This window comes from Mytilus californianus, unplaced genomic scaffold (assembly GCF_021869535.1).
Source record: "Mytilus californianus isolate M0D057914Y unplaced genomic scaffold, xbMytCali1.0.p SCAF_5, whole genome shotgun sequence".
In the NCBI taxonomy this organism is placed as follows: Eukaryota; Metazoa; Mollusca; class Bivalvia; order Mytilida; family Mytilidae; genus Mytilus; species Mytilus californianus.
The window spans coordinates 33,477,791-33,499,590 of record NW_026262701.1 but is presented as its reverse complement, the minus strand read 5'-3'; the positions used below and the strand labels follow the sequence as shown (position 1 = coordinate 33,499,590).

The following is a 21,800-nucleotide window of genomic DNA, read 5'->3' as shown; positions in this document are numbered from 1 at the left end:
GTTCAAATTCAAATTAAATTATCAAAATTATAACCCACTATCTCGCAATGTAAGATAAAAGACAGCACCTTCCCGGTATAAAATCAACTTTGTTGTTCCTGTGTTCCTTTATGACATTGTATATTTTGGAGACATTCATTTTTTTTTATTTATCCATACTCAGTGGGTTAAACATTGGTCTAATTATTGTTGACCTGACAATGAATGATTATTCGAAGTCCAAAGAAGGGTAACAAAACAACTACCAGGTCACAAAGACATGAGCTATCCAGAGACTTAAAAAACTAGGCTTACCTACACTATCATATAGGACTGAGAATACGAGGAGATATGATTGAAACCTTCAAAACTATCAATGACTGTGTCAAGGAAGTAAGCTCATTTTTAAAAATGGTAGATGATTCACAACATAGAACCAGTAGCAGGACAAATAGCAACAAAGTCATACATCAGATTCCAATTTAATATCCGAAAACACTCATTCTCTTTTAGAATTGCTAAAACCTGGAACCACCAGATAAAATCACTAAGGCGCCATCCATAAATGCCTTTAAAAACCGCCTAGAGAAATATTGGTCTGACGAAGAGCTCTATTATAATGACTATAGAGCAGAAATATCCGGAAGTCACGGACAAAATACCACAAAATAGTAATAGAAAAAATTTAAATTATGAGTCTGGTGAAGAGGAACCTTAGGGATCCTGTACTGGAAATCAACTATAAGTAACTATAAGTAAGTAAGTAGTATGCTTTTTTTAACCCATAATTCGGTATAGTGTCGAGAATCATATTTATTACTTATCGAAAATATGTCTTCTGAGGTATAGTACCTCATGTAAATTTCTAACTTAGCAATTCAGTAGTCATGGTCCAACTCATAATAATGCGTAATGATACTGAAAATAACGAAATTTGTCTACAATAAACTAGTTAATAGAGTTCAATCCTAAAAAAAATTAAAAATGACGTTAAGAATATACGAACATCGATTTTATTGCCTGAGTAGTTTTTCTGTTCTCAAATAGTTTTCTGAACACTGAAAACCCATTAGAATGAGGGTACGTCCAAGAACAGTAAAAACGTCAACTTTATTAGACGTCATTTGACCTAATTTTGGCATCACGTGACTTTATTTGACGTCATATCACGATGGATTTATAATGAATGACGTTTAGAATATAAGATAGCTGATTGGTTCAAGAATAAATTATTTACTGCGCATGCTTACGTTGGCAGATCTCAATACATCACGTGACTTGGTTGTCGCCATATTGGAGCACAAGTCGATACCATTGTGAATGGTGGGAACATACCAGTGCTACACTTTTAAAATGCGTAAAAAATAAATTTTCATTAAAACATTGTAAGTAACAGGTACTTCGTTTCAAGCGAACAACGAATTTAATGTTCAATATTTGTAAATAAATATTTTGATCCGGGAAAACAAATTATCCGAACAACATTCATTCATGGGTTGGCGCGGGTTCTAAACAGGAAGATGAACAATAACGATTGGAACCCATTTAGTATCTTTATTTTTACTTGACAAGCATTTTATATAGAATACAGACGGTCTAATTTCTTTAGCACAGAATGTATCAGATTTTGATGTATACAGTTGTTCGGTTCCCAAGTGAACACACATGTACTTGTCCAGATGATTACAAAGGGGGATCACTCCAAATTGATTATATATTTCTACAAATAATAAATAATTAACTTCAGTAAGCAATGGACTGAGACAAAGGAACTTATATAAATAATGCCAGGATGAGAGCTCTTATCAGCTGATTTGGTGCATCCATAAATACATTATCATGAACCTGATTCAGTGATTGACTAGGCAATCTTTACCAGTTTGGTCTTTCTGGATAACAAACATTTCTATATAAGAACATAAGAAAGAGAATTTTTTTGTGTGTATTTTGGAGCAATTTATATAAAAAGAAAATTATAGTAAAATAACATTGATTTATTTTCATAGAGCAATGTCAACACTCGGTAGTGTAGATTTTGTGAGACTATGCATGGCCAGTATGGGTCTGAAATTGCATTTTGATGTAAATAACCCTGGTGAACTTGTACCCATTTTTTAGATATTAATCATATGCAATGAAGTATTTATTTTCTTTCATATTAAATTTTTATTAAAAATAGATATATGTTGATTTGAAAATATGATAATATAATATACCAATTAGTGATCATAAGGGAAATTTAAACTTACAAACTGATTGGGATTGATTAAAAAAAAAACGCACACACATACACACAGAGGTTAATATAAACATTTTGATTTTTTTTGTTTTTTGTAGCTTATGACATACGATGTACATGTATTGTAATCTATGATAACATCTTAAAAATGATGAAGTCCTCGGAGATAAACTAAATAATATTTTCTTCAACACACACCGAACAAAAAAATCAGTCAAAAAATCTATTATCCAAAATTCAAGAGCTGAAGATTTCTCATATGTCCTCATTTATCACCAAATGAGAAGACTGAAGAATTCATTACTTCACAAATCAAAGAGATTTATGCTGCATTCTCCATACTGACTTGGGCAAGTTCAGTTATGAAAAACAAAATTACTCTTGAGTTTACGATTTAACTGATTAAATGATGTATAAAAATGGGTACAAGTTGTTTTGTTCCCGAAAATTCCAAGTAACCTCTATGATTATGAAATATACGAATAAAACACATTAAAATTTTCAGTGTGTAAAATTGCCACTAAGAAATCTGTTGTGAAAGACAATCTTCCTGAGTAAATATATTATTTATTTTGTGCAATCAAATGTGATAACTTTTGTCATACATCATGCGAAAGTCTTTAGGACCAAACCAAGATTTGCCTGATGTTTCAGACATATTTCAAGACCTCTAAACAGTTACAATTAATGCCTTGAAACATATAAGTCCAGAAATAATTGTGCTCCAGGTACATGTATCTCTATGGTCTGTTTTATGATGGCTGACCGCCATCGTCAAATTATCTAGTAATATCTACCACCATCATCAAATGACCCCACCATCGTTAAATTATAATCCGCCATTGATAAATAACTGCACTATGATTGAAAGGTGTAGTCAAAATTTGTTTTTTCACTTCGCTAGCAGCCATTTTTGAAACCAACTATAATCAATTGCATGGAATTGGATAACCCCTACAATGTATTGTATTATAATCCAAAGGATCCTCCAGATTACTTTTTTAAAGAGCTTGGGGATATCTGGCTAACAGTCACTAATCATTTGTACAGGTAGTTTGAAACACTTGACAGAACACTTGATCAAGAGAGAAAATTAATTGCATTATTTAATTAGATTTTAGCAAATGCTGATGAAAATTTAGATAAAAAAAATGTATTTTGAATTCAATTACAAAGAAAAAAGTTTTAACAATTCCAAACACATGCTTTTATTGATTTATGCAATCAGCATCCCCCTTTTTAAACCAGTATAAGGTTATACTCGTAATTGTAAAATAAAACATAATTTCATGGTAAATAACAACAATTATCTATCATAATGAATCACTTAAGTAGTTTTAGAAAAAAGTAAATTTTAGAATATTAACTGCAACTTGATAATCTGCAGAAATTTTGTGTCGTAATTCCGAAGAGAATCGTAGTTTTCAATCAAGTATTAATACGTCCAGTTTACATTCAGAATGGAAAAATGCATGTTGCATGGTCTGCCACTGTGGATTTTGTAATATTAAGTCATTAAAACCATTTCAGTTTTAAACTCTTGTCCCACAAATCTGTCCTCAATGTTTTGCATAAACGGGTATGAAACCTCTTGTTGATGCTGCTGATCATCGATCACGGTTCATGACTTCTGAATTGAATTTGACACTACTACTACCAGGGTGTTTGACAGTGAGAAAAAGTTTCCAATAAATTTACAAAGATGGCAAGAAAACCATTTGGAACTATAAGACATACCTGCCAACCTTCCTGTTTTGAGTGGGAGTCTCCCGCACAAACGACGAAAATAGGGAAATCTCCCGCTTGCCGGTCAGCTCCTGCGCAGGAGTATAGAATCTCCCACTTTTGGATATTTTTACCCGGAATGACCCGGGTTCCTAATTCTCTGGTTTTTATACGACCGCAAAAAAAATTTTTGTGGTCGTATATTGGTATGACGTTGGCGTCGTCGTTGTTGTCCAAAGACACATTAGTTTTCACACTCTAACTTTAGTTTAAGTGCATGGATCTCAATGAAATTTTACCATAAGGTTCAATACCACAAAAGGAAGGTTGGGATTGATTTTGGGGGTTACGGTACCAACAGTTAAGGAATTAGTGGCCAAAAATAAGCATTTTTGTAACTTCCAGACATAACTTGTGTGTAAGTGTATGGATCTCTCTGACATTGTACCACAAGGTTGCATATCACAAAGGGAATGCTGGGATTCTTGGGGTAATTGCCTCTCAATTTTAGGAATTAGGGGCCAAAAAGGGGCAAAAAACAAGCATTTTTCTAGTTTCATGACAATAGCTTGTGTGTAAGTCTATGGATCTCTCTGAAATTGTATCACAAGCAAGGGTCCGAAAACGGTCATATATGCCAGTCATGTCCTAAGATGAAACTATTTGTCATAAATGCGTAATTGGGATTTAGGACAAATTTTATTTTTTTAAAGAAGTAATTTCGGTCATTTCATTGACTCAATGATTGAAATCGGATTTCTTAAACACCATTTTGCACTGTCTTGTGTAAGTTGTGATATTTGTTTTTGTTTATAATCCCTTTCCTGTAATAAAACTACAACTCCAGTAGTTTGATAATCCTGAGGGCCCTCCCTCTGGGAAACATTGGCTAATGATCGCTAATCACATTTTACCTGTGGTTTTAATTCACACCTGACAGTGATCACAAGCTCAGAATAATATCTTAACAAAAATTGAAATTCCCTGACAAGTGTATTCATTATTTAATTAAAAATTAAACCTAAATTTACGGGAAAAAAAGTATTTTTCATGTGCTTTATTTACTATATAGTACGCATGCGTGAAATTGTCTTCAGCAAATTTAATGTTTAATCGTAAAATGCAAATTGATTTCATGCTAAATTAAACGAGTGCAACTATTGTCTGTTACATTCAAACACTTTTAAAGGTAATAAAATAAAAAAGCCATAAAAAGCCGGTGATTTCCTGTCAATTTGATAAACAAAACAAATCCCGGAAATGAATCCGGAATTATTCGTACTTTAACTTTATCGCAAACTTCCGGTTTTAACTTTTGTCAAAATCGAAAGAAACGTAAGCAATGTCTGAGAGATTTACCATTTTGAGTCATTGAAATCATTTCAATTTTAAACTATTGCCTTCCCTAAACTGTTCTTCATGGTAATGGTAAGACATTTACTTAGTAAATGCGATGAAACAGCAATACAAGTTTGTTGATGCTATGAATCTAGTCAAGTTGACATCGACAATTTGGAAAGGGCACCAACTTTTCAATCATCTCAAAATGACCGCAATTGTGTGGGAAAATTTCGGGATCCTTGATCACAAGGTTCCATATCACAAAGGGAATGCTGGGATTGATTTTGGGGGTAATTGCCTCCAAATTTTAGGAATTAGGGGCAAAAAACAAGCATTTTTCTAGTTTCATGACAATAACTTGTGTGTAAGTGTATGGATCTTTATGAAATTGTACTACAAGGTTCCATATCACACAGGGAAAGCTGGAATTGAGTTTCAGGGTAATTGCCCAAAAAGTTAAGGAAAAAGGGGCCAAAAATAAGCATTTTTCTAGTTTCCAGACAATAAGTTGTGTTCAAGTGTATGGATCTCTCTGAAATTGTACTGCAAGGTACCATACCTCAAAGGGAAGGCTGGGATTGATTTTGGGGGTAATTCCCTCAAAATTTTAGTAATTAGGGGTCATAAAAGGGCAAAAAAAACAAGCATTTTTCTAGTTTCAGGAAAATAACTTGTGTGTAAGTGTATGGATCTTTATGAAATTGTACTTCAAGGTTCCATATCACAAAGGGAAAGCTGGGATTGAGTTTGGGGGTAATTGCCCTAAATGTTTAGGAATTTGGGGCCAAAAAACAAGCATTTTTCTAGTTTCCAGACAATAACTTGTGTTCAAGTGTATGGATCTCTCTGAAATAGGTACTGCAAGGTAACATACCACAAAGGGAAGGCTGGGATTGAGTTTGGGGGTGATGAATCATAAGGGGGTTCAAAAAATTGGAGGGGGGGGGAATTTTTATTTCCTTTTTCTTCTTTAAAATTTTCCATTTTAAATTGGTTATTTCTGATTTATATATAAAAGCAAATAATAATGATATGGTTTGAAAAGGTAAATTAAAATTTTTTAAATTCTTAGACCACTTTCATTCTGTGTCAGAAACCTATGCTGTGTCAAATATTTAATTACAATCCAAATTCAGTGCTGTATCAAGCTTGAATGTTGTGTCCATACTTGCCCCATTTGTTCAGGGTTCGACCTCTGCGGTCGTATCAAGCTGCGCCCCAGCGGAGAATTTTATCTCATTACTGTCAAAAGAAATAAATAATCAATCGGCGATCATTTGAAAACTTTGGTCAGTAGTTTTTATGTTCAATTTATAAGTAATCGAAATTCAATTCTGCTATGTCAACTCTAACAAGATAGAGGTCTTTGTCTGGACCAATCGGCAGTGTGAAAAAGAAGAAATAGGTAACTGCAAATCGAAATGTCAAGCAGATTGAATGAAATATTTTCAATTTTTCGACCAAGTTCACTTGGCAATGAATCTTCATTTTACACATCATGTTCAACTTTTCGGTTTCTTCTGGTGATCTGTACGACATTTGAAAGCATGCTTAATGTGAGACTTTTTTTTTTATATATTGACAATTTTTTTTTAATACCCAACAGAGCAAAACAAATCGATCATGGCAATACTCATAAAATCCGGGTTCTGCCAACTCTGCACAGGGCTTCAAATTTACTTTAAGCAATGGAAGGTCCAGGACCTTTGACCAACAATACTTAGTCCTCCTTTATTCTTAGAAGGTCCAATTTATATTGAAAATTTAATTTGTAAAAACAGAAAATGCTTAGCATAACAAAATACCCATCATATTCTTACTACATTAACCTCATTATTCTGAATTTCTTTAATAAATTCAGTCAGAAAAGGCTTCCCCTTTTTCCAACACTATATGTTGTGTTAAATAACACTTCGTACCATTTTAATTGGTTTGGTTTCAATTGCTGGGAAGGTCTGAACCCGTAAATGGCAGGCCACGGACCTCGGACCACTGCTAAATTTAACCCCTGCACCAATGCATATTCTTCATTTTATGGACACTATAAACCATAGTTTAGAAAGCAAAAGAAATTTGATGAATGCAGTCTAAAAGAGATCAAGCTTTTCTCCACATATTTGCTATTTGAAAATAGGTTTCTAAATCAATTAAAACTGTGGTTGCCAATCAGAAATATTTTTAGAATTTGAAAAAGTATGCAGAATTCTTTATGTATGCATGATATAAGCTTATTATTACCCTTGTGGTCCAAGGACACAGTTATCGTCCTTTGGTTTTCGTTGTCTACGAATATAGTCCCTAGTGTGAACAGTGTATAACTTGCATTTTTTTTTTGATACACTTTCCCAATTTATTTCTTGATATTTTATGCATGAAATATTAAGTAAGGGAATGAAATAACATGTTAAAAAAATTTGGGTGCTGAATCTTTATGTTAAGTAGTGATTTGGTCCAGTTAAAAAAGATCAAAAATTAGAATGTCTGAGGCTGTCAAACTGAATTTTAGCCCCCCTTAACACAGAATTGTCAATATTTTGAGTTAGAGCTGGTAGAAGTTTCTATAATTTTGATATTATTTGTATCAATAGTAGTACACTACACTGTAAAAATCTTTTTGAGATAGTGCAGGTGCGATTTTTTGAATTTGAATTTATTGTCTAAAAGAAATGCACTACAAAATAACTCTGTTCTCGGGCCTTGTATATGAATTTACCCTTGTATATGAATAAATCACTAGGTAAGGGTTTCAGAGAAAATTAAGATAAAATCCTCCAACCCGCCCCATTTTTATGCCCCCGCCGTGGCGGAGGGGGCATTAAGTGTTACTCTTGTCTGTCCTGTCCGCCTGTCCACAAAATTGGTGTCCTTTCTCTAATTTTTGTTTGCTCAACCAAACTTATACACAATGCTTATTACCACAAACCACAGATTAAGATCCAAATTGGGTGGTGTCACTGTTATCGTTCATGAGTTGTGGCCCTTTATAAACATAATAGTTGCTGAATTTTTCGTTTCCATTCTCTAACTTTAGTTTGCCTCAACCAAATGTCATGAAACTTATACACAATGCTTATTACCACAAAACACAGATCAAGTTCGAAATGAGGTGGTGTCACTGCCTCTGTTCTTGAGTTATGCCCCTTTATAAATGGAAATATTGCTAAATCTGTGGTTTCCATTCTCGAACTTTAGTTTTCCTCAACCAAATGTTATGAAACTTATACACAATGCTTATTACCACAAAACACAGTTTGAATTTTGGTGTCATCACTTTGACCGTTCTAGAGTTACAAAAAAATGTATGCCCTTTCACAAATGGAAAAATTACTTAATTTTTAGTTTTCGTTTTCACGCTTAAGTTTGCCTTAACCAAATATTATGAAACTTATACACAATGCTTATTACCACAAAACACAGATCAAGTTTGAATTTGGGTGGCGTCACTTTCACATTTCTAGAGTTGTTCCCCTTTATTTTTCGTTTCCATTCTCTAAGTATTCCTCAACCAAATGTTATGAATCTTATACATAATGCTAATTACCACAAAACACAGATCAAGTTTGAAATTTGGTGGCTTCTGCCTTCACTTTTATCGTTCATGAGTTTTGCCCCTCTTCAAATGGAAAAATTGCTGAATTTTTTTGTTGCCATTCTGACTCAAGTTTGCCTCAACCAAATGTTATGAATCTTATACACAATGCTTGTTACCACAAAAAACAGATCAAGTTTGAATTTCGGTGGTGTCACTTTTACCGTTCTAGAGTTTTACCCCTTTTCAAATATATGCAAGCAGGGACATCATCTGTGTTCCATGGACACATTCCCCATTTATTTTCTTAATTTTCAGTAGATTTTCACTATAGGAGATGACACCTTTCTATGCTAGCATTCAAATAGCCATCTGTATACTACATTGCCTTTTGATTCCAAACTTGCTATTTGAGTCTGACCATTGTGAATTTGTCTGACATGAAACAATTATATGCACATGTATTTATTTTATTTGTTATATTACTTCTCTGTGTCGTCTGTTAACTTTTACAAAAATCTTCTCCTCTGAAACTACTAAGCCAAATTTGACCAAACTTGGCCACAATCATCATTGGAGTATCTAGTTTAAAAAATGTGTCCGGTGACTCGGCCAACCAACCAAGATGGCCGCCATGGCTAAAAATAGAACATAGGGGTAAAATGTAGATTTTGGCTTATATCTCTGAAACCAAAGCATTTAGAGCAAATCTGACAAAGGGTAAAATTGTTTATCAGGTCAAGATCTATCTGCCCTGAAATTTTCAGATGAATCGGACAACCCGTTGTTGGGTTGCTGCCCCATAATTGGTAATTTTAAGGAAATTTTGCCGTTTTTGGTTATCTTGAATATTATTATAGATAGAGATAAACTGTACACAGCAATAATGTTCAGCAAAGTAAGATCTACAAATAAGTCAACTTGACCAAAATGGTCAGTTGACCCCTTAAGGAGTTATTGCCCTTTATAGTCAATTTTTAACCATTTTTCGTAAATTTTTGTAATCTTTTACAAAAATCTTCTCCTCTGAAACTACTAAGACAAATTTAACCAAACTTGTCCACAATCATCATTAGGGTATCTAGTTTAAAAAATGTGTCTGATGACCCCGCCCTCAAACCAAGATGGCCGACATGGCTAAAAAATAGTACATAGGGTAAAAAGCAGTTTTTATACGACCGCAAAAATTGAAAATTTTTTGGTCGTATATTGGTATGATGTTGGCGTCGTCGTCGTCGTCGTCCGGCGTCGTCCGAAGACACATTGGTTTTCGCACTCTAACTTTAGTTTAAGTGAATGGATCTCCATGAAATTTTACCATAAGGTTCAATACCATAAAAGGAAGGTTGGGATTGATTTTGGGGGTTATGGTACCAACAGTTAAGGAATTAGGGGCCAAAAAGGGGCCAAAAATAAGCATTTTTGTAACTTCCAGACAATAACTTGTGTGTAAGTGTATGGATCTCTCTGACATTGTACCACAAGGTTCCATATCACAAAGGGAAGGCTGTGATTGATTTTGGGGGTAATTGCCTCAAAATTTTAGGAATTAGGGGCCAAAAAAGGGCCAAAAAACAAGCATTTTTCTAGTTTCATGACAATAACTTGTGTGTAAGTGTTTGGATATTTCTGAAATTGTACTACAAGGTTCCATATCACAAAGGGAAAGCTGGAATTGAGATTGTGGGTAATTGCCCGAAAAGTTTAGGAATAGGGGGCCAAAAAGGGGCCAAAAATAAGCATTTTTCTAGTTTCCAGACAATAACTTGTGTTCAAGTGTATGGATCTCTCTGAAATTGTACTGCAAGGTACCATACCACAAAGGGAAGGCTGGGATTGAGTTTGGGGGTGATGAATCATAAGGGGGTTCAAAAAATTTGGGGGGGGGGGGGGGATTTTTTTTTTTCTTTTTTTTTCTTTTTTTCCTTTTTTTTTTTCTTTTAAAATTTTCCATTTTAAGTTGGTTATTTCTGATTAATATTTAAAAGCAAATAATAATGATATGGTAGGAGATACACACCAAACAGGATGTGTAAATTATTATATAATAAGTATTGTGCAATAGCAAGAAATTTTCAATTGCACAGTATTGCACAATTGCAAGAAATCTTCAATTGCACAGTATTGCGCAATAGCAAGAAATCTTCAATTGCACAGTATTGCGCAATAGCAAGAAATATCCAATAGCACAATATTGCGCAATAGCAAGAAATTGTCAATTGTACAGTATTGCACAATAGCAAGAAATATTCAATTGCACAGTATTGTGCAAAAGAAGATACTTCGTATAAATTGCTTATTTCTTGATCAATTTCAATGGGGTTTTATTCTTGAATTCTTGGGGTTCTTTAATATGCTGAATCTAACCAAGTATTAAGTTTTTGGATTTTGGGCCCCGTTTTTAAATTGGTCCACATTGAGGTCCAAAGGGTCCAAAATTTAACTTTGTTTGATTTCATCAAAAATTGAATTATTGGGGTTCTTTGATATGCCGAATCTAACCGTGTATTTAGATTCTTAATTTTTGGTTCCGTTTTCAAATTGGTCTACATTAAGGTCAAAAGGGTCCAAAATTAAACTTAGTTTGATTTTAACAAAAATTGAATTTTTAGGGTTCTTTGATATGCTGAATCTAAACATGTATTTAGATTTTTGATAATGGGCCCAGTTTTCAAGTTGGTCCAAATCTGGGTCCAAAATTAAACTTTGTTTGATTTCAACAAAAATTGAATATATGGGGTTCTTTGATATGCTGAATCTTACCATGTATTTAGATTTTTGATTTTTGGGCCCCGTTATCAACTTTGTCCACATTGAGGTCAAAAGGGTCCAAAATTAAACTTTGATTGATTTCATCAAAAATTGAATTCTTGGGGTTCTTTGATATGCTGAATCTAACCATGTACTTAGATTTTTTATTTGTGGACCCGCTATCAAATCGGTTCATATTGAGGTCAAAAGGGTCCAAAATTAAACTTTGTTTGATTTCATCAAAAATTGAATTATTGGGGTTCTTTGATATGCCAAATCTAACCGTGTATTTAGATTTTTAATTTTGGGTCCCGTTTTTAAATTGGTCTACATTAAGGTCAAAAGGGTCCAAAATTAAACTTAGTTTGATTTTAACAAAAATTGAATTCTTGGGGTTCTTTGATATGCTGAATCTAAACATGTGTTTAGATTTTTGATTATGGGCCCAGTTTTCAAGTTGGTCCAAGTTGGGGTCCAAAATTAAACTTTGTTTGATTTCAACAAAAATTGAATATATGGGGTTCTTTGATATGCTGAATCTAAACATGTATTTAGATTTTATATTTTTGGCCCAGTTTTCAAGTTGGTCCAAATTGGGGTCCAAAATTAAACTTTGTTTGATTTCAACAAAAATTGAATATATGGGGTTCTTTGATATGCTGAATCTTACCATGTATTTAGATTTTTTATTTGTGGGCCCGCTATCAAATTGGTTCATATTGAGGTCAAAAGGGTCCAAAATTAAACTTTGTTTGATTTCATCAAAAATTGAATTATTGGGGTTCTTTGATATGCCAAATCTAACCGTGTATTTAGATTTTTAATTTTGGGTCCCGTTTTTTAAATTGGTCTACATTAAGGTCCAAAGGGTCCAAAATTAAACTTAGTTTGATTTTAACAAAAATTGAATTTTTGGGGTTCTTTGATATGCTGAATCTAAACATGTGTTTAGATTTTTGATTATGGGACCAGTTTTCAAGTTGGTCCAAGTTGGGGTCCAAAATTAAACTTTGTTTGATTTCAACAAAAATTGAATATATGGGGTTCTTTGATATGCTGAATCTAACCATGTATTTTGATTTTGGGCATTGGACCATAATAGGTAAATTAAAAAAAATGAAATTCGTAGACCACATTCTTTCTGTGTCAGAAACCTATGCTGTGTCCAATATTTAATCACAATCCAAATTCAGAGCTGTATCAAGCTTGAATGTTGTGTCCATACTTGCCCCAACTGTTCAGGGTTCGACCTCTGCGGTCGTATCAAGCTGCGCCCAGCGAAGCATTTTATTGGCTAATATCTCTGAAACCAAAGCATTGAGAGCAAATCTGACGAGGACAAAATTGTTCATTAGGCCAAGATCTATCTGCCCTGAAATTTTCAGACCAATCAGGCAACAAGTTGTTGGGTTGCTGCCCTTGAATTGGTAATTTTAAGAAAATTTTTCAGCTTTTGGTTATTATCTTGAATATTATTATAGATAGAGATAAACTGTAAACAGCAATAATGTACAGCAAAGTAAGATCTACAAATAAGTCAACATGACCAAAATTGTCAATTGACCCCTTAAGGAGTTATTGCCCTTTATAGTCAATTTTTTACAATTTTCATAAATTTTGTAAATTTTTGTAAATTTTTGCAAAATATTTTCCACTGTAACTACTGGGCCAAGTTCATTATAGATAGAGATAATAGTAAGGAGCAAGAATGTTCAGTAAAGTAAGATCTACAAACACATCACCATCACCAAAACACAATTTTGTCATGAATCCATCTGTGTCCTTTGTTTAATATGCACATAGACCAAGGTGAGCGACACAGGCTCTTTAGAGCCTCTAGTTTAATTTAGGAAGTAAAAGCACAGATTCGTTAAGTTAAATCTTATATTTTAAAATGATATTGAAAGTTTGAATTAATACATACATTATTATTATTTTTTATAGGATGTGAGACCAAGATGGAGGTATCAGAAAATGTGAATGGCAGCACAACAGGGGAAAACATCATGAAAGATCCCTTAGCTGTACAGAAAGACAACTTAAATCTTAATGGTTTCACAGACGATAAACATGCAGAGAAATTCAATGGCAATTCTGACCTGCATAATAAGAACACCTCAAATGACATTGACTCTATGGAGACATCAGAAAATGAAACAAATGAAAATGACCATGGGGATGAAAATCTAAACAAAGAAACACTAGACACTCAGCAGAATGAACTGAAGGTAGAAGACTCCAAGAAACCAGAGGAAGAACTGGACAATTCAACTGCCACATCAAATATTTCTGATATAAGTCCTTATGAAGACAGTGAACAGTCAATGGATGTTGAAACAAAAGAAGAAAATGAAAATAAAGTGGATTGTGATCATGTTGATGAAATACAGGGAAAAGATGATATGCCTGCATGTTCTGGTAAAGTCGTTGAAACAAAAAAGGATGAATTTGAATCAAGGTTTGAAAATGCAAACTTGGATGAAAATGAATCTAAAGACACAGAAGCTGAAAAAATAAACGAAGACCAGACGAAATTACAAGATTCTAAAATTCATGTATCTTCCTGTGATGAAAAAATGAACGACGTGAAAGAAGACCATAAAGATTGTGAGAAGGTAGATACAGAGCAAGAAAGCACAACTCTAGATAAAGATTTTTCTGAAAATGGAGTTCTAGACGAGGATGCAAATAATTCAGCTAACGATATACATAAGAGAAAGACAGAAAATTTATCTGATGGGCTTAAAGTAAATGGAGGGGAGAAATCTAGTCAGGAGGATAAAAGTCAGTCCAAATCTATTGAAAAGGTCACTGATATAGATGGATCTGAAATTCTTATAACAATTAATGAAGAAAATGAGGACAGTGAAGGTGAAAATGAAATAAGTTCGAATGGTTGCAAGAGTAAAGATGAAAATAACGATGAAGGAGAAAAAGAGGAAACTAAAAAATTAAAGGAAATTTCTAATAAAGACAAAAAAGCTTCTAATGAAATAGTTGTTGTCAATGAGAGTCCTGACAAAAATGAAAAGGTGGTAGCTAAAGTTTCAAAACCTGTGGTTATGCCACATCAGGCAACCATATTTAATAGTAAACAAGTTTTACAGCCTCCAATAGCCCCTGGACCATCACAAGTTAGATTTCCCGTTTTACCAGGATCGTCTATTCAGTATTTTGTGCCATCAAGTATTCAGTCAATGCCAAATTCACAACAAAAGTACATAAATGTTGGTGGACAGCAGATTTTAATAACTATACCGACATCTAGTATGGGTACAGTTCTGAATACTTCAATAATTGGAACTGCTGGATCATCAGTTTTAGGAATACAATCTAAACCAAGTGCCGGAATGGCTATGGGATTTCCACTTCCAAATTATAACAAAAATCCTTTGGACAAAACCCTTGATCTTGATATTCCACAAGCTAGCTGGGAACAATTGGAATTGATAAAATACGAAGTGCTAAGTAGAAAACCGGACAATGCTTTTTGGGGTGGTTTAGCTAATGTTAGCAAAAAGGCAGATTTAAGTTCAGCTTCTAAACTGCTCTTTGATTTAGGAAGTGACCTTGTAAAAGAATTAGCTTATGAGCAAATCGTTCAGGTTCAAAGGAAAAAAGATGAGGCAGATTTGTTGAACGCTAGTGAGAAGGAGAGTCTTCAAAGAATGAAGAAAGTAGTTGAGGAGTTGAAAAATAAACTTGAATACCTACATGATATACCAACACTAAAATGTAAATGTGGATTTACCACTGAATCTAAGAATGTTATGTTTTTGCATAAACAATATCCACATGTGTCATATAATACATCTGACAAGTCTGCTGTATTAAGCTGCCCTCATTGTAACCAAAGTTTCCAAGGAAAAATTGCAGATGACATGTTCAAAGCTCACATAGAGAAAGAACATAACATTGTTGCAAGATCTAACCACAAATCCAACCTCTGGCCTTGTAATCTATGTACGTTTGAAGGCGCAAATAAAAACACTATAATGAAACATAAACTCAAGTGTGAGAAAAACTTTAAAGAGCATATAAATCAAGCACCTCATCATGTGGACATTAATCTTAGCTTGAAAAATATTTTTTACAAATTTCAAGTTCATAACAAGAAACTTCAGTTACAACAGCAAGCTCAACAGGCAAGAAAAATTGCTCAAATTGATAGGCCAGACACTAGAGGAAATATACCAATTGTAAAACACAAACCAGCCATAATTCAGCCAAAACTAAACCAAGTTCAGGCAAAACCACCTCCTGTTGTTAATCCCAATCGACCTATTATACCATCTCAATTTAAAGGACCTACTACTGCAGCAACTGCATATGCATTGCAAAGTGATTTCTCTGGTACAAGATTTGTTACTGCGCCAGTACAGAAACAGCCTCAACCATTAAAACCAGCATCTGTAAATAAACCCACTGTCAACCAGTTACTGCGAACGCAACAAAATGTAAATGTAAATACAAGACCTGGATTTGAAGTATGCGAGATCTGTGGGGGTTACGTTAAAGACAGGATGTCACTGAGGATACATTTCTTTTACGCACATAAAATAGAAATGCCAGCTCATGTTTTCAGTAAGCCATTAGCTCCTCTCTTTTGTAATATTTGTAATGAACGTTTTTGGACATCTCAGGGTTTCACAAAACATAAAAGCAGTGCTAAGCATTTAAACACTGTGAAACAAAATGCATCTGCCACCAACCAATGCTGGATTTGTCATCAGAAGCCTGAAAATTTATATTCTCATCTGCATAAATTCCATCGCTTGACAACAGGAGAATGTATGGCTTTGAAGCGCTGTATGTTTTGTGGTACATTGTCACAATCTCGTAAAGAATTAGAACTTCATATGGCAGCAACACATGGTGTTTTGATAAAGGGAGAAGATAATATAAAAGCGAGTGCTCCAGTTAGTTCTGTAATCAAGCCTCAACCACAGTCAAATGCAGCTACAAAGAATTTATCCACTGTAGTAACTGGAGGATCATCTGGTATGGTAAGAAATAACTTTTGTGTCTTCTGTTCTAGCCAGTTTCCAGACAATACCAAACTGACTTTACATTGTCTAAGTGTACATGCTACCTGTAAGAAATGTGGAATGGTCGTCAACAAATCCGCTGATCTTGCCAGGCATGTATGTAAAATGGCGAGCAAGACCTGCAGTATTTGTGGTCTTAAGAACTTGAAACCAGCTGGTCTGATCAAGCATCTTGAAAGTCATACCAAACCATGCAGTGTAGCTCTAAAAAGGTTGAGTCCATCTCAGATTAACATAGCTACTGGTGGAAAGTTCATGAGACTTGACCCAAGACTGAGAACTAGAAATGCTAGGTCAACAGCAAATATTATCGAAGGAGAAATTAAAACTCAGCAAATAAAGGGTTTGACTGTAGCCATGAATTTTGATAAGCCAAGGAAAGGCAAAGTAATAATTGATTTGTCAGGGAAAACAGACAGTAAAAAGGAAGAAGTTGTTATAGAAAGTGACAATGATTCTGATGTCATAATTGAAGAAGAAGAAAGAACTGAAATTGTCCTAGATAGTGATGATGATGATGCCAAGTCTGAGAATGACAAAACTGAAAGTAAGAGCAAGAAAAATGATTCTGAGACTAAAGATGAAAGTGGAGAAGAAAGAAATATAAAAAAGGAATGTGAAACTACAAAAGATGAAAACCACACTAGTGACAAAGAAAATGACAAAACTGAAATTGAAGGCAAAAGTCATAAAGAAAATGAGGACAAACCTAATGTAAAAGAGGAAAACGATAAGGGCACACCTAAGGTAAAAGAGGAAAACGATAAAGACAAACCTAATGTAAAAGAGGAAAACAATAAAGACACACCTAATGTAAAAGAGGAAAATGAAAAAGACGAACCTAATGTAAAAGAGGAAAATGATAAAGACAAACCTAATGTTAAAGAGGAAAACGATAAAGGCAAAAATAATGAAAAAGATGTAAAAAGACCTAATGTAAAAGATGAAGAGAATGAAGACAGTGAAAAACTTAATGAAAAAGATGAAGACAAACCTAATAAAAACCATGAAGGTAATCCAAATGAAAAAGATGAAAATGATGAAAACATGGAAGAAAATGAAAAAGACATGACTACAGAAAGTAAAATAGATGATGATTCTGTTGAAAAAAATAAAGGACAACTAACAGATAATGATGAACATAGTAATATTTTAATTGAAGATACTAATTCTTCGAAAAATGCTTTAGAAAATGAAGAATGTGACTCAGTGCAATCTGAAAATTCAACTGGTGAAGAAAACAATCTTTCAGTCAACTCCAGAAAGCGATCTCATTCTGAATGTGAGGATAGTGAAGACCCTGAGGAGGACACAAAGAAAAGAAAAACTGATGAAGATTCAGATAATAGTTGATGTAAACTGTGTCATAATATTTAAATAGTAGTCAGTATGTATTTGAATTGTAGCCATATTTTTTTAAGATTATCATTAAGTGTTGGACATGTTTCAGTTTTTATACGACTGCAAAAAATATTGGTTTCACGTCGTCATCGTCAGCCTCGTCCGAAGACATTTGGTTTCCGGACAATAACTTAAGTAAATGTAAATAGAAATCAATGTAATTTGAACACAAGGTTTATTTCCACAAAAGGAAGGTTGGGATTGATTTTGGGGGTTATAGTCCTAACAGTTAAGGAATTGGGGGCCAAAATAAGCATTTTTCTAGTTTCCAGACAATAACTTGTGGAACGGTGTATGGATCTCTCTGAAATTATACCACAAGTTTCCATACCACAAAGTCAAAGGGATGGTTAGGATTGGCTTTGGGGGGTTATGGCTCAAACCGTTTAGGAATTAGGGGCAAAAAAGGGGGAAAACAAGGGTTTCCTGGTTAATGGACAATTAAAAAAAGTACAATGTTAAGTTTGGATTACCTCCCTTACACTGCTTTTAAATTATGTATAAAGAAATGTATTGTCTTTAGGTGATTGTCAAACTCCTTTGGAAATTTGAATTGAGATTATGACCATATTTTGAGGGAAAGAATTTTTTTGGAAAAAGGAGGGGGGAGGTGAAAAAAAATTGGGGGGGGGGGGGGGGGGGGGGGGTAAAAAAGAAATTGTGAGGAAGGGACAATTTTTTCTCATTTCAGATATCAGAAATTAAAAAGAAAATTTGCAACAGCATGGTGAATTGCACAAAGGCAAAAAAAAGGGGGTAAAAATTTTTTTTTTTGGGGGGGGGTCAATTCGCAACAGCATATTGTATTGCACAAAAGCAAAAAATGAATATAAATTATAATTAAATATAAGTTCTTAAACTACAGTTATTCTGTGTCAGAAACCTATTATGTGTCAAATATTTAATTACAATCCAAATTCAGACCTGTATCAAGCGCGAATATTGTGTCCATTTTTGTCCCAACTGTTCAGGGTTGGACCTCTGCGGTCGTATCCAGCTGCGCTGGGTGAAGCAATTGATTATTTTTTTGTTTTTATTTTTTAAAGAAATCTAGAAGAAAGTATATACCACATGTATATAAAAGATTTAATCATTTAGATTTGTTTTTGGATTCATATTAATTTCTTGAAAAGTACCATTTACATGTATGCAATTACATATTAACTGATTTGTCAATGAAGTTCATCTTTGAAAAAATATTTTGAATCCGTTGTAAATTATTTGGTAACAAGTTTATTATGTTCTAGTAATTATTTTTTTCATATTTGCAGTTCCAAAATTTTCCAACCAACTTTGATTTTTTTTATTATACATGTAGGTTTTTGTCATTTTAAAGATATATGTGGTATTATTAACATTTTTACCTGTAAACAGTTCTTTTTGTTAACAAAAACAAGATTTTCCATTGTGAATAACTTTTTTGTAGTAATTGAAATTCTAAAAATACTTGAAATACTTGAAATGATTGCTGCATGGCTTATGTAGCTTTATAATAATTTCTTCAAAAATGATATATAAAACAAATTTCAATGATCATGATGATATCTTGAGAAATTTTTTATCACAAATCTGGTGGCCAAATAGTGATAAACTATAGAGAGAAAAAAATTTTGCAAAGAAGAAAATAAAAAAAAATATGTCAGAATCATGAATTTTTTATTAAATTTTCCCTTGCAGCCATGACAGATATTTTCATTAGACAGATAGCTACATGTATAATTCAAAACAAGATATACTTTGATATAGACATTTTTAACCACAGTTATTTATATAAATTTTTATCGTAGTTAAATTGTTCATAAAAATAGACGTGAAAACTATGGATTTAGTGTAAACATATTTTATTAATTAAATTCAAGTTATATAATGTACACAATTTGGCATTTACATATTAATACAATTGAATAATTAATAGGATCCGGAAACAAGCTGTTAACTTATATTAATCCGTTTCCTATGGATTTACGTAGTTGTTACTTTCGAAGTTTTCTTATTTATAGAATTAGGTTAACTGGTATATTGTTTAATTCTTTAAAAATCATATGCATAAGTAATAACAATAGTCCTTTGCTGTCAAAAAAAAAATGACTAGAATAAAAGGAATGATTTACATATTTTTAATCATACTTTTAATTTTTTTTGAGAAACATGAAGTTATTAAGTTTATTGATTACTTGGAATGGAACAATAAAAGTTCTGATATACTGTTGGTATTTTATTCAAATTTTCAAACACAACTTTTAAGGTTTCTTATCATCCTGTTCATGTAATTGAATTTTTATACGACCGCAAAAAATTTTTGCGGTCGTATATTGGTATGACGTTGGCGTCGTCGTCGTCCGGCGTTGTCATCCGAAGACACATTGGTTTTCGCACTCTAACTTTAGTTTAAGTGAATGGATCTCTTTGAAATTTTACCAAAAAGTTCAATACCACAAAAGGAAGGTGGGGATTGAATTTGGGGGTTATGGTACCAACAGTTAAGGAATGAGGGGCCAAAAATAAGCATTTTCTAGTTTCCAGACAATAACTGTGGAACGGTGTATGGATCTCTCTGAAATTATACTACAAGTTTCCATACCACAAAGGGATGGTTGGGATTTGCTTTGGGGGGTTATGGCTCAAACCGTTTAGGAATTAGGGGCAAAAAAGGGGGAAAAACAAGGTTGTCCTGGTTAATGGACAAATACTTTAGTACAAAACATAATTTAAAGCAGCGTAAGGGAGATAAATCAAATACATCATTGAAATTATCTCCCTTACACTGCTTTTGAATTATGTATAAAGTAATGGTTAATGAACAATTAAGATAATTTAAAACAGTGTAAGGGAGGTAATCCAAATACAACGTTTTGGTTACTTCCCTTACACTGCTTTTAAATTATGTTTAAAGAAATGCATATTTATAAAGGAAGACCAGTAAAAATATCTGCAAATGTTGCATCTTTTTTTTTTACAAAAAAATCGATTTGAAAGATTTGACACTATATTTTTAAATTCTATTATAAAATAGATTAAGTTAGCACTATGGTAAATTTCAATGGGTAATTATGGTTGCAAACTCCATTGGAAATTGAATTGAGATTATGACAATATCTTGAGGGAAAGATTTTTTTTTGGGGTAAAAAGGGGGGGGGGGGGTAAAAAGAAATTGTGGGGGTCAATTTTTTCTCATTTCAGATTTCAGAAATTAAAAAGAATTATTCTTCAAATATTATTTTTTTTCAAATTTCAAATATTGAAAAATTTCAAGAAGTAATCTTTAATTGCACAGTATGGCGCATTAGATTTGTAAAATCTTTGACCACATTTATTTATTTGTTATGCCGAATCTAACCGTGTATTTAGATTTTTAATTTTGGGTCCAGTTTTCAAATGGGTCTACATTAAGGTCCAAAGGATTCAAAATTAAACTTTGTTTGATTTTAACAAAAATTGAATATATGGGGTTCTTTGATATGCTGAATCTAAACATGTATTTAGATTTTTGATTTTGGGCCCAGTTTTCAAGTTGGTTCAAATTGGGGTCCAAAATTAAACTTTGTTTGATTTCAACAAAAATTGGATATGTGGGGTTCCTTGATATGCTGACTCTAACCATGTATTTAATCACAATCCAAATTCAGTGCTGTATCCAGCTTGAATGTTGTGTCCACACTTGCCCCAACTGTTCAGGGTTCGACCTCTGCGGTCGTATCAAGCTGCGCCCAGCGAAGCATTTTATTTTGTCTAATAAAAAAATCCTTTCAAATTTAAAAACCAAGTGTATTTGATGAGTTTTAGAAAT

At 33.3% G+C, this 21,800-nt stretch overlaps 1 protein-coding gene and 1 long non-coding RNA gene across 2 annotated transcripts; both read left to right on the top strand.

Moving 5' to 3' along the window:
• The first annotated feature begins 1,257 nt into the window (after window positions 1–1,257).
• Window positions 1,258–20,967, top strand: LOC127700955 (MOG interacting and ectopic P-granules protein 1-like). The gene is made up of 2 exons (XM_052204703.1): window positions 1,258–1,364; window positions 13,509–20,967. The coding sequence occupies exon 2, from the start codon at window positions 13,523–13,525 to the stop codon at window positions 17,963–17,965; it is 4,443 nt and encodes a 1,480-aa protein (XP_052060663.1). The 5' UTR covers window positions 1,258–1,364; window positions 13,509–13,522; the 3' UTR covers window positions 17,966–20,967.
• Window positions 3,719–20,967, top strand: LOC127700972 (uncharacterized). Its single transcript, XR_007981786.1, has 2 exons — window positions 3,719–4,269; window positions 20,459–20,967. It is a non-coding gene; the product is annotated as an uncharacterized LOC127700972 (long non-coding RNA).
• Window positions 20,968–21,800: the final 833 nt, after the last annotated feature.

Bases quoted from the DNA above. Each gene is read 5' to 3' on its own strand.
- LOC127700955 (XM_052204703.1), top strand. From the start codon at position 13,523: ATGGAGGTATCAGAAAATGTGAATGGCAGCACAACAGGGGAAAACATC.